This window comes from Opisthocomus hoazin, chromosome 3, assembly GCF_030867145.1.
Source record: "Opisthocomus hoazin isolate bOpiHoa1 chromosome 3, bOpiHoa1.hap1, whole genome shotgun sequence".
In the NCBI taxonomy this organism is placed as follows: Eukaryota; Metazoa; Chordata; class Aves; order Opisthocomiformes; family Opisthocomidae; genus Opisthocomus; species Opisthocomus hoazin.
The window spans coordinates 65,383,491-65,401,127 of record NC_134416.1 but is presented as its reverse complement, the minus strand read 5'-3'; the positions used below and the strand labels follow the sequence as shown (position 1 = coordinate 65,401,127).

The 17,637-nt window shown below is 37.4% G+C and overlaps 1 protein-coding gene across 2 annotated transcripts in view; it reads right to left on the bottom strand.

Annotated features, from left to right (window-relative positions):
• The window catches only part of DOK6 (docking protein 6), a 269,778-nt gene that overhangs the window by 94,283 nt on the left and 157,858 nt on the right, over positions 1-17,637 (bottom strand). For both annotated transcript variants that reach the window (XM_075416542.1, XM_075416543.1), the window contains exons 4-5: positions 10,817-10,936; positions 927-1,116 (exon numbers count right to left, since the gene is read on the bottom strand). In XM_075416542.1, coding sequence (XP_075272657.1) covers positions 927-1,116; positions 10,817-10,936 — 310 coding nt within the window. The remainder of the gene's footprint in view (positions 1-926; positions 1,117-10,816; positions 10,937-17,637) is intronic.

Here is a 17,637-nt window from a genome sequence, read left to right as displayed (position 1 = left end):
CTGTAGGACCCATTTGATCCATGTTTATGTTTGTGATCACCAACCGTACTTTTGTGAATATTTGTTAATGATATTGAATAAGGAAGTCACACAGAAATGCAATTTTTAACAAGGCAGTGTGGCTAACCCAAGAGTATAGAGACACCTGTAATTTCATAGGTTACTTCAGAAAAATTCAGGCTCCGCATGAGGCAGTATGACAAACTTAGAAAAGTCTAGAACCATAAAATACAAGATGAAACATACAAGAAGAATACAGGACAGAGATAAACGCCAAATTATTTCTGTGCAGAAACGCAGAAAAGGCAGTGGACCTAACAGCAAGATACGAAATGCATTAACAAGATATGAAAGGGAGGCCAAACAGAGCGCAATGGACATTTAAATCCGATTGAAGATGGAAATGGCAATAAGGATTAAAACTGCAGGCAGAAAAAAGATCTAGCCTTTTTATGAGTTCACAATGTTCTCTGGACTCTTGCTTGCAATTATACTCTAGGGTGACAATCAGTCATCAGGAACATCTGAAAAGAGTAATATCTACCGTAACAGAAGTTATTGCATTCATATTGTGTGATGAGCCTTTTCCATGATCCAGAATTAATCTCTTCTATGTCAAAAGTACTCAAATTATACCACACTAGTGTTAAAGCACGGTGAGACTCATAAATCTTAAGAATGACAATCCAGCTGCAGTTAAATAAAAGTCAGAGGAAATTTAAGCTCATTTTAAATATAAGATATATTAATGTTTATTACAAACACTGGGATGAATATATTGAAAAGTAATATTCAGCAAACAGAAGTCTATGAAGAGGCCATGTATTCTGCTCTTCTTTATAATGAGAGGCTAATCTAACTTATCAGAATGCTTCTCGAAAATTACTGCTTATTTGTTCTTCTTGCTGCTTCTCCTTAGCTCTTACCTTCCAGACTCGAATGTGAACCATGTTGAGTCACGTCCATATCTCCTCAAAGAGCTCAAAGGCCACGTGACCAGCTTAACCTTAGCGTTGTGGATGTCCCAGAGATAGATGTTTTCGTGTGTGATCTGCATTGTACATTCCCCATAGATATCTAAATTTGGTGTAGGCATAAGATATACATTGAATCGTTCTGGAAAAAAAGAAAACACAACACAGAATAAGGCGTTACCAGTTAAAGTAAGATTTTATACTGGGAAAAAAATTTTAAAAATAAAGTTTTTAGTTGCCAATGTTTCAGAGATCAAGGCCAAAGTTTTAGCCTTGAACAGAGGTGACGATTCACTGATGTCGAAGAAGCCTTGCTAGTGTACGTGAGAAGAATAAGAGGAGAGTCTTCTTAATTTCATTTTCATTACAAATAATGCATCAGAGTGAAACATCTTTCACAGATGATCTGTATAGTTCTGTTTGACATATGTCCCCACTGACTTAACTGAAGTCATTTATCATCACATTAAAGGCCACAACCCTTTGCAAATCAAAACTCACTCTGATAGAGGCTCCTTTCTCAAAGAATAGGATTGTAGGTATCTTGGCAAACATGCATGTACAACCATTGCCCCTTAGGAAAATTGTCCTTGAAATTGAAAACCCAGGTTTATTTACTGAAGCTTGTTAATAATTATGGTCTTTGTGTTCAGGTTCTATTTATTTGACAAACTCATTATCATTTATCAAATTAATAACTTTTTTAATCATCTACTGCTTTCTTGAAAAATCTGATTACAACAGGATATATTATTATGGTCATGACACCAATTGCTATCAGCTGCAATTCCACTGCAGACTGCACTCATTGCAGTAATAGGTCAAGGGCATTAACAATTTTCAGAAGTGCCTGAATCGCATGTGATTTAATAAGCAATGCAAAAACTACCCTTTAAAAAAAAAAAAGAAAAAAGGAAAAATACTAGATTATATAAAACAACATTAACTTCTCTGGAAGTAAGTAAACCACAGTAATAGCAAGATAATTTTAAACAGAACTGCAATTTTCTCTGAAGAATAACTGTTTCTGTAAGTTGCTTCTACAAAGAATGAAAAACTCAGTTAAACTTCAGGTTGTACAGTTGGAAGTGATAGCCTACATTTTAACTCTGAAGGTACTGAAATCTTACAGCTTAATATCGTAATATGAGAGAGTGCAGCTGATTCACAACTTACTCTCACAATTTCCTTTCAATTTTGAAATAGGATAGAAATGCAAAATCTCAATGCTACTGCACTGAAGGGTGTTGACAAAAAAAGGTAAGAATGATTTAAAGTATGAACATAAGCAATGCTCATTCAGTAAACAGTGCTGGGAAAACATACTTTAAAAGGACACTGGAGAGGAAAATCATCTCCAATTACTTAATAAATGAATGACAGATTGATGTGAAACATTTTTAATCCATTATTTGCATTGAATTTTCTCAGGGCTTCCTCATAAAACTTAGGAAGAAATTTAAAATAATCAGAAGAGAAATAAAGTGAGAGAAATTTATCATAACAGTCAAAATTAGATGCAGCTTCCCATTGTGTTTGATGTTCAATATCATAGACATTATGTCACCATTTTTTGAAAATTTTATATAAACATACTTTTCTGAAAAATCAGTGAAAATATTGTGAAAAAGTGAGTTAGTATAAAATATGTTAGAAGTGCATGTGTGTGAGTGCATGTGTGTGTGTGTGTGTGAATAAAGTAGCAAAAGTTTGGCTGAGGAACTAATGGAAGCACAGAACTGCTGGGTGGCCAGTAAGAATTGCATAGCTATAAGTAAACTTCTCATCCCCAATGTTATTCTGTTCCAGTCAATTGAATTTTGTCCTATTAATAAATCACCGATTGATTCATTCAGTCTCATAGCCATTCAATGTCTTCTCCCCGGCTCTAGCCATCATTAATCACAGTAATGGGTGTTAGCCCTAAAAGTTTAATTTTATGACTAAGGCCCCAAGTGTGAAACTCCTCATGTTTTGTAAAAGCCTTTTGACACACAGCACAACTAGTTTAGATTAGAATTTCCCCTAACCCCTAGAGGAGTGCGTTGGGCACAGGTCTAAAGTGACGCCTGCCGAAGTAAATGGAAAGACTTACATGGGAGTACGGGTCAATGACTGCATTGGGAAGAGAATGGTGGAGAACAAGAGAATTTGCAATGGAGAACAAGAGAATCTGCAATGGAATTATATGGGGATTTATACATACAATATATATAAATATATACGCGCTTTTTCAGTATCCGTATGTCGTGATAGTCATACAAAAATGCCTTGGAGCTATGCAGGTGTGCTTTTATCATATATTATAATCCATTTTTGCATTGCCATGCTGTTACTTTCTGTTACTTACCTCCTCTATTTGAGAGAAAGATACAGATGACTGATATACTGTCTGGTTCTCTTGGCCTCTTCTTTACATTACATGAAATCACACAATGTGTCTATGGGAGAATGGGGCTACTCTATGAGAATGGAAATTTTTTCCTTTCTCTGTCTACACTGACAGAGAGCCTCAGACAGCAGAGAAAATGGAAAGGTGTAATTATTTTCTGAAGTAAACATTGAAATGCTGTGTTGAAGGCACACAATAATTCAACTTATTTTAGAAGTTACCAGGATACTCATTAAATGCTCAACTTCTCTGAAGCTTTTGAGGATATTATTGTATGTAGGATATTCAGGACATATGGTATCCTCAAACTGTCAGGAGACATTTGCTGACTTTGCATGGGAGGTCAGAGTCTAAGGTGAGGTGTCATGGATTAAAGAAAGTATGTCTGATTAAACTGAACATCAGCTGCAGGGCAAAATGTGGCACTCTTGGTACTTACTCAAATTGGCAAGAAAAGCAAGTGTACAGACATATGTGCTGGAGAAGACTGAGAATGGATATATTTACACTTGAAACAAAAACTTAGAAATACTTTTGAGCAGTGGGAAATTGAGGACATGGAATGGTGTGGATACTATTAAATGATTTTAGGAATTAAAACACAAGGCCCAATTATTTCCATTTCAGAAAATATTTGAACAGGAATCTAGGTAATGTTAATACAATCATCCAGTTTTTAGAGGCAATTTTTGCCCTTAAACTCTTCCAGGCAAGAACAAACATTCATAGGCTAGATTTGGGAATCCCAGCTGAATTCTGTCACCAGATCTTCTGAATCACATTGAATAGGATATTTAGCTTCTCTGCGGGTCAGTCACCATCTGTATATGAGTCGGATGAGATAATAACAGTACATTTGGTAGTAAGATTAAGTAAATAGAAGTTAATGAGGGGACCCAGAAAATATGGAGATGGAAGAAACCAAACAATTAGACGCTATCCTACAAGACAAGGCTGAGACTGAGCACGTGCAACTCTTCAGCATTCGGCATCACTAGCCTCCTCCTTCCTCTAAAACTGGTGAGAGCAAAGTTCACGGAGTGGGGGAACCAGGATGAGAAAAAAATGCTGATATATTGTTCAGCTTATTATTTCACTCTTTTCAGTGTAACTGCTCTTTCGCATCTCCTTGACTAAACAGAGCAATGCTTCATCATACACTTCGCGCATGTAGAGGTGTTTAGCATTTGGGATTTGGCAAAAATATGACCTTTAATATTTTCCAGAGCACAGGAGCATAACAGTCTGTGTTAAAATGAGCACATTGACTGAGATGGAGGCTTGGCAGCAACTCTGAAATGCTCTCATCTTCCAGCTGAAAGTCCAGCTGTACTAGGGAAGCAAAACGACTGTGAGGCCCAATGAACCCTATTCTACACATTTTATCACTGGATTCCTTTGCCTGAATAATCCCAGCTGGAAAACTGACCAGATAACATTGCAATCTTGCAATCCAGATGCTTTGTTTCATTTCAGCTTCAATGCAAAGGAAAAAATACCTGTGGAAGGAGGCAGTCAGGTTGGTGGGATCTATATAGGAAAAGGCTTTATCATTCAGTTTCTATATGGAAGAAACTCCTTCTCCATCTATGACACTTCTGCTGTTGACCATCTTTAGCTCATTTTCAGGTGGAAAGAGAGCTCTAAATCTTGAAGTCACAGCATTTTGTGTTCGTTCATATGGCAGGTCTATTAGAACAATTCTCTCCTGCTTTACACAGTGAGGAACCTTTGCTTGTATTAAAAAATGTACGGAATTGTTTACTAACATCTCAGTGAAAACATAAGGGCTACCATAAACAAATTATTTTAAATTGTTTCACTGACAAGTAGTAATGTAGAGAAGAACCTGAAAACTCTCTGGATTAACCAGCTATTTAAATTGTAAACACGTCTCTCTTCTGAATTAAGCTGGTTATGTTTGCTTTACTTTTTAAAAAAATCAAAGTATAAAAATGGATTAAGGATAACAGAAGATGAATAAAAAACATGCAAAATGCTTTTATGTAGTAAATCACCAACAGGAATTCTATAGACCCTGGAAAATGCCCTAAAACAAGTCAGTTCTGTGAATGTAATTACAAAGCTTTGTTTGTAGTTTGCAATCTCAGTATGTAGCACAAAAAAATAACTCATAATCCTTTTCCGAGGATTCAAGGACGTTGTTCACTATGAAAAGCTACATTTGTACTAGCAGAAATTAATGACTTCCTTGCAAGGAAGCAAGACTGCTGTACTGTGGAATCTTTTTAAATGAAAAAGGAAGGTAAAACAAATGTTATGAAAAAGATGACAAACTTTACAAAGGAAGCAATTTTATATTAATTTAAAGGGAGTAAAAATAAAAAAATCAATTATCTTTCAAATCTCTACAGACTTCTAAAATCAAAATTAGCTTTAGAAGGCATTAAAAAAAAAAAAAGGCCAAAGCACCACTTAACACATAATAGAAAAACATCACACTGACATCACAGGCATGACACCTAACAATAAATGAGCTACAGCAGCAGCAAAAGATGGAAAGGGCCTTTTCTTCAGTGCAAAAAATTTGCATTGTTACATTTGCCTATTTTATTCACTGTTTACACCAGTTTTACAAGTAAAATTGAATAGAATATGATTTAGTCCAAGTGTTCAGTTATTTTAGTGTTATTATTTAGTGTTCAAAATAGGAATAGAGTTCACGAAAGAGAAGTACCTGCTCTTAAAGAGTGAACTGAGTAGCACTGTCTACACATAACATTTAACCAATATTGTCTTGAATATTACTATTTCTTTTTCACAGTAAATATAGTCTGTCATTGTGTACTGTCTGTTTGGATGACTTTATAATTATTTCATTTTATAAAGAATGAAAATACAGTGACACTTCAGAAACAGTGATATTTAAAAAAAAATCATGAGCATGGACAAATTCTATCTATGATGACAACTAGGCAGATAAAATATTAAAAAAAACCACTTGTTTTTGTTATTATGTTTTGGGGTGTACTACAAATGCTTCCAAATGCATTGAAAACTGGAAAGGAAGTTTCCAGGTCTTCCAGATGAAGACAGCACTCTACATTCACGATTTCTTTCCCTAGCAGCAGCTTGAGAAACCTAAGGAATACAAAACATGTGTGTAAGTATTACATGATATTGCTCAGGAGACTACTTGTCAGCAATGTTATCAGATCCAACTGAGTCCAGAATTTCTTTCCCAGAGTTATACCTGTGTATTATTACTTGTCTTATCATTGTATATACAGCTCCACTGCCACTTTATTAATTTGTTATCTGAATACGATCATGTAGTCTTTACTGCTTTTGATTTAAGACTATATTTTCATTCTTTATCAAATAATCTAAATGGACATTCATAAGTAGTAAGAGACTGTTTGGTGTGAAAAGAAATTTCAACAGAAACAGTGTTGCTGCTATAGGCATGAGGAACACAAATCACTTAGATTCGAAGGAGAAAGAAGGTAAAATGTTTGGAGAGTAACAGAAGCTTCATTTCAAATCTCACTTTTATTGAAATCTGCATATCATCGCAAACTAAGCAGCTATTAGTTGTGAATCTTAACTGTTAAAAGAAAACCACTGAAGTGTCATTTCTGCAGCCGAGTTTACACAGCAACACTTAGGGTAATACTTCTTGGAAATAATAACAGAAATGAAGTCCAGTGAGAAGCTTTCTGATACTGATGTGCTTTGCACTAGAGTTGCTTAGATGTCTTCTCTAGTCTTCCTACAAGACTCAATAGCCAGAGTTCTCTGCTATAAGCAGTGAAGATCTATAGTTTGGTTCTTTTAACTATCACCAGTGCAGAACTGCTTGGTGCTAGAGGGTCAAGCAACAGTGCAACCACAATATAATAGGTCTCACTAGCACCTACTGAACAACTTGGAAGCATAAAAGAACATCTCTTTCAGATTGTTGCACAACTGTAAATTTTTATCCTCATATGACAGAAATACCAGATGAATGTATGGCCTTTTAGCTGTGACATTTGCACATCAAACACAAATTTTGCTAGCTTTTGGAACAAACTGTTTTGCAGACCATATTGTTGCATTCTTGTCACAGAGAATCAGGTGTTTTCTGAAATCAAAAGCTCTTCTCGGGAGAACCACAAGAGTGAGAGCGGAAGGATGAACAGACTCAGATGTAACAAAAAGAGATGTTAGATAAATCACAGAAAACACACTTATTTTCCTTGACAAGTATTTTATGAAATCTGAGTCCTTGGGTATAAAAAATATAAGTAGCACGTAGCAATGAGTTTTTGTGGTCTCATGGCATACACGTTAGCAATTAAGAAAACTATTACAAATTGAAGATACTGGTTACAGTGGTCATATACAGGCACTAAACCAGAAACCTATACAACAGAAAACTTATTGTTTTTTCAAGATATAGCCAATTTACTTGATCCCTTCAGTGAGTACCCTTACAAGTACATGACATACACCATGCAAATGTCCTCTAAAGACCAGAATGGGCAAGTAGTTGGACAGACGAAGTAGACAGCACATTAAAAATATTATTGCTAGAAAAACACAATGTAGCTCATGAAAAAAATTATTAGGCTAGTTCTTTTATGATGAAGGAAGTATCTTTATCAAAATTTTAACTTCTCAGAAAATCTTTAGGGCAAAGTAACCATTTGAAAAAAGACAGTGGAATGATATGGGATTAATAGTTACTACACCTGTTCTCTCGTGATTAATGGCATTAACATCCTGTCATATCATAGAGATATCAACAGTATAACACCATTCAATTACTTTTAGCCCTTAGGATGTAAAAAAAAAAAAATCTAAAACTGCAAAACCACAGGCACTGTCGTCTTTATGACACTGCAATCTGTGATCTTGTCCATATATTAAGAGATATCTTTTGTTCAGTGACCTGAAAGAAAGCCCTCGTATTGTTCAGCCAACAGAACCTGCAGAAAACTAGATGCTGAGGTTTTATGATTCTATTGCTGGTTTTACAAATTGTATTCTCACACCTCTGCTTCAAGTAAATATTAATACATTGACTAACACAGAAGGAATTCTGGAAGTTGACATACTTGCAATAATGACATTCAAAGGTATTATACCAGTGTACAGATTTTGTCTAACAAAAAAACAATCAAATGACCCTGAGAGTGACACAGCTGCCATTTTCACATTGAGCAAGAACGTAAACTTTTCAGACATATAGACACTTTTCATGAATTTCAGACTGCAAAATTTACTTTGACCTTTAAGTTTCGGGTCAACAGAAGCTCAGTAGACTTTTAAAAGGTTTTTAGGTATGTTTTGAACTATAACTTTTGTTAGAATGATTTTAAAAGCTACAATACAGGGAAAATGTGCAAGAAAATAAATTTAAAATCTGAATTTTTTATCAGAGCTCTCCAAATGATTCCAGCCTCTAATTAGTCACCTTTCCCATAGAACTGTCATGTGATTGACACTGGGATTGACATGGGAATGACACTGCCAAGTTTGCAGAATAAGATAACTAGTATAAATTGAAGTCACGATTCCACTCAACTCATTTTACTGAATGAATCAGCTAAAGAAATCTGAGAGCAACTGCATGTTCTTACAGCACAGCTAAATGAACCACATGATAGATTTAATACCAATAGTAAGAATCTCTGTACTCTCCCCTCTTTCCAAGTTGATTCAGACACTCCCAGAACAGAATTTGCTTTGCTTCTGAACAAGACAACTAAGGAGACAACTTTGAATTTCAAAGATACTTATTAAAATGCAGAGTTGTGCATCAAGGGGTTGAGGGAAAGAAGCGGATAGGTGTCAGAATTACTTGTATGAGATATTGTAACTACTGATTTAGCAGAGCATGCTCATCAAATATTGGATTATATGTATTCAGCCACTTGGTTTAAAAGAACGTGGCTAATGATACCCTCCATGCATATTTATTCATGTGATTTGTACAACAAATACGTGTTTTGCCTCTTTGTTTCCTTTCATTTATTTACTTAGAACAATAAAGATGCTAATTATGTTCATATATGCTGGTTTGTAGCACTGCAATTAATTTCTAGACTAAGGCAATTGAATCAAGACTTGTTCACACAACAGAACTAATCTTTGTCTTCTGGAGGTCATGGGTGTAACTGGATCTCTTTCAAGAACAAGACGAAATGCAGTATTTGCCATCTATGTCCAAAAGCTACTGGACAATATATGCATTCACTGCAGAAACAGCTTGAGGAATTTGAAGCTATTTTTCTGCTGACATCACAGGCTTTTGACAAGATTTATTTTCCTTCACATTTGTGAAGGAACTCCACCTCCTTACATAGTTCCCTCTTTAACAGTATGCTTATGAGTTTTATACCTATAGCCTATGAGCATATAGCAGATAAGATGCTTTGAGTGGTGTCTGATCATTATCACTTTCCTATAGCACTAGTAGTTCTCCATTCTATATTTGCGAAGCAATCTGAGACTACAAATTAAATCCTTTTTCTCATAACAGGCAAACAACTTCACAAACATTTGAACTTCTTTTAAATTGCACTCAAACAATGTCTAATTTTTGAATGAAATTTCTTAAATATTTCTGTATGTTTTGTGTTATCAGGTTCAGAGATGTCTGGACTCTACTATGAAATTAATACAATACAATCAATACAGTGCTATTCATTCTACAATTTAATTATGTAATTTTGTTTATAATGACAGTTGGCTTGATATTTTATGACCATTGAGGCACTTTGCTGTATTAGTTTGTTAAAAGCTATTGGATTTTATAAAAGCATCAAGACATTAATAATCATTGAGTGCTGTAATTTAAGGAGGAATAAATGAGCATATTTTGTGTTGCCCTCATGTTCATTAATAGGAATTAAATGACAAGATAATCACAGATTTTCTTCTGTTATTTCATATTCCATCCACTAGCTTACTTCCTGTGGATGTGTCTAATCTAAACTTCTCTTCCAAACAGTCTTTAGATGAAGCCTTACAAACTCAGGCTTAGTGTTGACTAGCATCTTTCATTGCCCTTTTCAGCTATGTTTCACAACATTTAGATGACCTGGACTCCATTATTCAAGACAACTATAAGTTTAAAGCAAATATATGTTTTGCAGTCCAAAGCGGTGTCGGTATGTTCATCAGTGTCTTTCAAAGGCTGTGGAACAACAGCTGCTGTTTCATTTCTCTGCACAGAGGCCATTGTTTCCAGAACCAAAAAGGTCATAGTCATCATTTCCCATGACAGGAAAATGTGAATGCAATGAACACATGGCATGGGATTTAATCATCTTTATTTGTAGAAAAAATACAATTGAGCCTCAAAAACACATCCACATATTTAGTTATTAATGAGGTGTTTATAGCTAATAGTAAAAATCCTCACAAAAAACACCACAAGCAAAGATAACATGGGACATCACTTCAAAACTGATCTAGGGGCAATTACAAAGTTACCTACCATTTTGTTCTCGCTGGACTCCAGCAGCAAGCAAATCTGGTTCCCCAAGACTTATATCATTGAGCCTGGTTCCTAGACACTCCATGCAAAGATGCTTGCACCATTCCTCTGCCTCTAGTTCTGGATAAACAGAAAAAAACAATTGTTAGTCTTAACATTTTACTGAAAAAGCAATTAAGTTATATCGATACTTTCTTACTGACCAGCTTTATGACGATATGCTTGTTTTGAAACATGAGTTACTAGCAAAAAATTCTCAACCTCTTTCTTTACCTTGATTTATGAACTTGTAAAAGGGTTTTCACTGTTAGAACTGCATCTTCCTTTTTCAAATTTGGGGATAGGAGGTAGAGTTAACAAAAAAGAGAAAAGAGCAGTGAGTTTTCAAGGCAGTATATTTCTAGCAGTAGGCTTTCTTGAAAGAAAAAATGCAATTTAGAAAAACATTAGATATAATACCTGAAATACTCTTTACTGTCCTTTAGGTGAATCTAAACTATTAAAGCACTTTCTGTTTCTAAAGGTTCTAGAATTTTTTTTCTACGCACAAAGGAAAAAACAGTAATAAAAAGATCTTCAAATGCAAAACTTCCTTCTCTACTGTAATGAATGACTATGCATGTCAAGGTAGTCTGAATAATGAATTTCTTCAGTTCTGTTCACCTTCTTTTGATCTCAGAGCAATCTGGACTTTAGTTGGAACATTTACATGAAAATCCAAAACCTCCTAGACCCTTCTGAGTCCTCCATTGCATCCCACTGATGCACATCCGAGAGCTCCCTTTCTGCCAGTGTACCAAGACGTAAACTCCCAAAGGCATAATCCCCTGAGACACCACAACAGACCCTCCTCCACACCCAGATTCATCCTATCCACTTCCCAGACTTAACATCACAAAATCTCTGGCATTGGTCAAACAAACAACATCTCAAGTTGGCGTTCACACAGTGTGAAACCACATCTAATAAAAATCACACAACTAGGCTGACTGTCTTTTATTGCAGGATAGGCTTCCCTAAGGAAACTTTCTGGAGAGCAGACTCGGCACCAGGCACACACTGAGCATCAATTGTCACAGTAAGTCTATATCTGATCATCTTTAGGAGTGGGTGAGTCTAGTAATTTAGAAACGTCTCTATTAAAGACATTTTTTCATTACTATTTTTGGGGACATCTGGAAAATACTTTTGTGACAATCTCTCCAACACAGTGCTAAAATTTGGAGAGACAGAAAAATATGACATGCAAGCCCTGAAGCATCTAGCGATGATGACTCATTGTAACTAGTGAAAATTTATATCCAAGAAAAATCTCTCCATGCCTGATTGGTACAGTCCTCAAATCCTTGCCTGGTCAGGCACGGATCTCAAGTCAAGTAAACATTTGCTGGACAAAAAAGGCAGACAGACATGCAATTCCAGGTCCCCAAGAACCTTTGGGTAAGAACCTTTATTCAGGACTCTGAATAATACATGAATAGATTATTCCTGAGTTATTCTGGGTATTAGCTGACTGAGTCCCAGGCAGACAGCTCAAGTGATAGAGCCAGTTTTGAAATTTTTGAGAGCCAAATGTGGTTGTCGTCACAAGGACACAAACAGTTTTGGGGGGGGGCATCTCCAGAGCGCTGCAAGCAAACAGGTTTCTCTTAAATCTTCCTGATTTTTTTCAGTCTTTGTCTTGGGACACAGATCCTCAGAGATGATTTTCTCATATCATCCTCAGTTTGTGGTGGTAAAAGACAGAAGTTTCTGTCAGTAATATCCAGATGACATTTAACTTTGTATGTGAGAAGAAAATATTGAGGTAACAGCATGCTGTTCCTTAACACTTCCGCAGACGCAGCCCCCTTGATGAAAGTAAGGAGAGAACAGGTATATCTCTGGACAGCAATAAAAACTTAAAGCTTTTAAAAGGAGTAAGATTAATTTGTTTAAATGTCGACCTCCAAAATTCATTCTCTGCTCATGCATGAAGAAATTTCCCTCCTGCTTTCCCTTCCTCTTTTTCAGCCTTTGCCATTTCCTTGCATATTCATGAGGTCTACTGAACCAGAGTTATGCCTATAAATCATACCTTCCCATGGAGAGGGCTTCATGACAGGGAGATGATAGAAGTGGACCACAAGACATGCTGCCGTATTCTGGCAGCACACAGAGAGGGTGTTGGGAGCAGTGCACCAGCACATGGGTAAGTCAAGCCCTCCCCAGGGAGGGTTTCCAGTGAGTTGTCCAACATCTGCTTCCAGCTACAGATAAACTTGGGGGAATCAGTGCAAAACAGCTGGTAGTGCAAAGGTGACAGTGCCAATCTAGTCCAGTGCTTCCTATGCGTCTGTCTCACAATTTCTTTTCTGCCTTCTGTATTGAAGAACAATGTATATGCTGACAGAATGCATAGCTCTATATAAAGCCTATAATTTTTCCTGGAGGATGGTCAGGACATAACATTTTACACATTTAATAGAATTTGCATTTTATTACTTTATTTCATTGTGCCTGCACTCAGACTGAAAGGGTACATTCTGGAAATGTAGAATGAGATGATGGTAAACAAACACTAAACTAACCTTTCTAATTTCACAGACATCTAAGCAGAAAGGAAAACATATTGGTATTTCCATAAATCCAGCTGAACACCAATACATATTCAAAACAGGACTCTTCTGTAAAAGCAATAAGTTCTATTTATATGTATTCTCACATCACATTTACAGCAAATTTTTTTGGAAACAAAGAAACCAAAAAAAAGCATTGTTCTAGGAAGCTGCTTGTTGTGAGTGTCTTTGTTTTCATCTCCTCCATCCAATTGCCTCTCTCTATTACAGGAACATCTAGATCTTCAAAGCCTGGATCCAGAAACTGCCTCTGAGAGTGTTTGGCTCTGGCAGTTTAATTTAAGCTGCTGCTTCTTCACTGGAAGGCATCGGTGACTAGACCCAGATCAGACCATTCTCCAACAGCCACACAGAAGCAACTTATCTTACTGTGGGTACTATAAGACCATGGCTTTATTTTGCAAAGTGTAGGCTATAACATGCATTGTATTGCAGTATAGCTCACAATTTGTATCTTACAAAAATGATTGACTTTATACTACAGAAAATATAGTCCCAATGCAGAACTGAAATATATTCCCGCAGAACCATGAGGATTTGTGTCAGCTGTTGGAAGTGTCAACATTATCTACAAATGTGTTTGGAAGGTCAAGGGTACGAGGGTACTGTGCAAGTTAGTTTTACCTAATGCATCCTGATAGCTATTGCTTACTTGCAAGGGATTGCCTTCAACCTTTTCCCTGAAAGACATGTGAAATCTTCTTTAGAAGCAAGTGAATTACCTTTCAAAGACAAAGCCATATTTCTTCTTTCATCATGTGCATCTATAAAGCAGTTCACCATTGTTTTTTAGCCAGTTTATAGAATGCTTTGAGCTTCTGGATGCCAAATTAAATATTACTTATAAATTTAAAATTTTATTTATTATAAATTAAAGTACATAAACGCATCAGTCACAGTAGCGGTCTCTAAGAATGACAGCTACCACACCACAAACCAGAGATACTGCTCTTACTTCTTTATTTTGATTATATGCATATATTGAAACAGACAAAATATTACCGTGGAACCAAGCCATAAAAAACTGTCAGCAAAATTTTTCTCTTTAATGCATGTAGATTAGATTTATTGGTGGTAAATGCTGACTTTTTTGTCATAACTGGTACTTGTCACTGAAAAATTACGTTTTCTTTTCAGATAACTACATTCTTGGACTGAATGACAAATTGTAAAGCATGCTTTCATAGTTATAAATAAAATCCACATACTTGTATTTTCATCTTTACTATTATTCAGTTATAAAATGCTGCTATACAAATGTCATGAGGTGAGATAAAATACAAAGAGATGGAAGACCTTAACTGGACACTGTTTATTGCATAACAAATATGGCTGGGAACCAATTTGTAAACTTGTCTGAAAACACACACCTTATTATTGGCAATATTTTCCTGCAGTTTACCTGGGCTTCCAGGTCATGCCTGAGGTTATATGTCATTGCTACTTCAGTTCTGACGTGATAAAACTGGTGCTGTACCTACTCCAGCCACTGAAGTTGTCTATTACAAATAGGTAACATCACAGGAAGATAAATGGGTATGTTGATATAATAATGATGTTGATATAATATTGGCAAATGGTATTGCAAACATAAGTTTGTAATAGTGAAAGAGTTCTTCGTCATCTTACAGTTTAAAGTAGTTTAAGATACACAACATATTCTACAGAGAGGAGGTGGTGGGGCAGAGACACAGATATACGGATATATTTCACTTCACTGTCTTTAGAGATCCTCTAGATCTCTAAGGCTAGAGGTGGGATTGTTTTTAGACTCCTGCCTTGGGAAGAATTTTGTGTGTGGACTAAATCAAATACCTTCTGAATCCTGATAACTTCACACTCTTTCACATTTACCTCCTGTGTCCACACTGCACAGTCCTACAGGAGCCTGTCATCACCCACCACAACAAGTTCCTAGCATAGTCGAACACCACTGGCCTGAAATAAAGCCCCAAGGATGTCACCATTCCTACTCAGTCCAACTGTTGTCTCCTTCAGTAATGCCATCTCCTGCTCTGCACGGCAGTGCCCTCCATTCCAGTAGATCCCTTCCATCACTAGCACCAGCAAATTATTGCACTGGTAAAAGAAATGTCTCTATTTATATGCAACTCTTAAAATTTAAAAACAAATATAAGGAAGTTTGTCTCTTCCCCTTCTTGTGCAGCCCACATAAAGTGATGTGACCAAGGATTTAATCGAAACAACTTGTATGCAACATTAGAGGAGTGTTGGGGCTGATGTAGCTTGAGAGTTAGCATGACTAGGCTGCTTAAGCAAAACAGCATAACTGAACAGGCCTCTGGAAAGGACAGCTAAGAATAACAATTGAGAAAGTTCTGATAGTGCACATGATGTGGGTTAGCAAAAACAAGATGTGTTCAAGGACATGGAGGTGGTCCGTTGCTATTAGTGCATAGTTACCAATCATAAGGGAATATGGGGTGCGTGAACAGCGTGTGATTTATGTCTGTAGCCTATCCGAATAAGCGTGATCACGTGTACAGATATGGAAAAATGTATATAACCATGCAAGCAGAGTAATAAAGTGAACTGACTGTGCATTGCATCAATGTGTGAAAGTCGTTCCTGACCCTGCACGGATGCTGAAACTCGGCATTGTGGTGACCCCGATGTGATACCGCAGCCAAAGAAGGCAGGGGACTGCCAGCCGGCGAGGTAAGCCAGCCTGCCTGAGAGAGGCAGGAGTGGATCTGCGGCATGCCGGGTGGGCATGAACATCGGCAGTATGGGTTCCACTGTATCAGTGTTGGAAAAGGCGGCACAGAAAAGCCTGCCGGAATTGGCAGATCGAGCCAACGTTAAGTTAACTGAAGGAGAGATATCGGGACTATTATTGTGGTACCGCAGACGAAAGCTGATAGCAACGACAGGTTGGTTGTTCGACTTGGATGTGTGGCAGAGAAACTGTGCAGGTCGGCAACAAAGAGGAGGGACAATTAGCCCCTGTTTTTTGAGCTGTCAAAAGCATGATCAGCTGAAAGGAACGAAAGCTCAATGGAAAGATTTTACAGAGAATTTTGAAAGAACAAAGTCTTGCAGCTTAAAATCCCTGAGAAAATCATTACTTGGAAATCAGTGCATACAGCTTTAAATGCTCTAAAACCCGCAGAAACTATCTTAGAAGCAGCTGCTACTCCTTCACCGTTATCTCCAAAGCAAGGACAGAGCCTCAGTCTTTTGAAATATTTAACCCCACATACGATGAAATTCCTAACCCAATGAGAGAAATGCGGGAGGTAAATCTGCCAGAACCTGACAATCCTTTAAATCCAGAGAAATGGCAAAATCCGGCACCCCAAAAGTGTACAACAGGGTCCCTCTACAGCAATTGGCGTACCCGACCTGAGATCAAAGCAGGGTGAATTCCAGAATAAAACCGCGCAGCCCCTCCGACACAGCACAGCCCACAGAGCCAGTGACCACTACACCAGATGGGTCAGCGAACCTTACACCTGGTGGGGCACATAGCCCCCCCCAGGCAACCAGCGGCGCGGCGCAGCTCAGCCCCCCCCCCTCCTCCCCTCCCCCCCATCCCAGCACGCCGGCCCGGCCCGGCCAGCCCAGAAGCGGCACGGCAAGAACCATCTTCCTGACATTCAAGGACTTGTTGGAAAAAGTGTGTATAATTCAATTACTGCGGTAGAATTCCTTGTATCCTTATCACTGCAAACTGTTCTAGCTGATTACGATATTAATGTACGCTAATGAGTTCTCGAGAGTGCCTGCTTTCTAGGGCTCTGGAGTTAAGTTTTGGAGAGTGAATTATTTTGCTCCTTTCTGGTAATAGAGTTTGGGTACCCAGGTAGGATGCTGCTCTTGAACATCAATGGTCCGAGGGATCGCAGGACCTCCAGCTGGCACCGAAGGATTCTCAGGGAGAACCTCTGATCCCTGGACCAAAAAGTTCTGAGCAGGAACCATTAATAAGACAAAGGCGTTCTTCCAGTATTATTTCTTGTTGCCTGCCTGTTAGTCGTAGCGAAAGCTTCACAGCATTGGGCTATATCCCTGGGGAGAAGTGAAAGTGCCCTTCCTAAAACAGAATTGAAAAGAGAGTACTCTTCCTGAAACTGAGGCTTGGGAATTTGTCTGTTAAATGTTGAATGTCATTGAAAGTCCTTGTCTATTCATAAGTCTTTGCATTGCAAAAAAAAAAAAAAACAAAAAAACAACATAAGT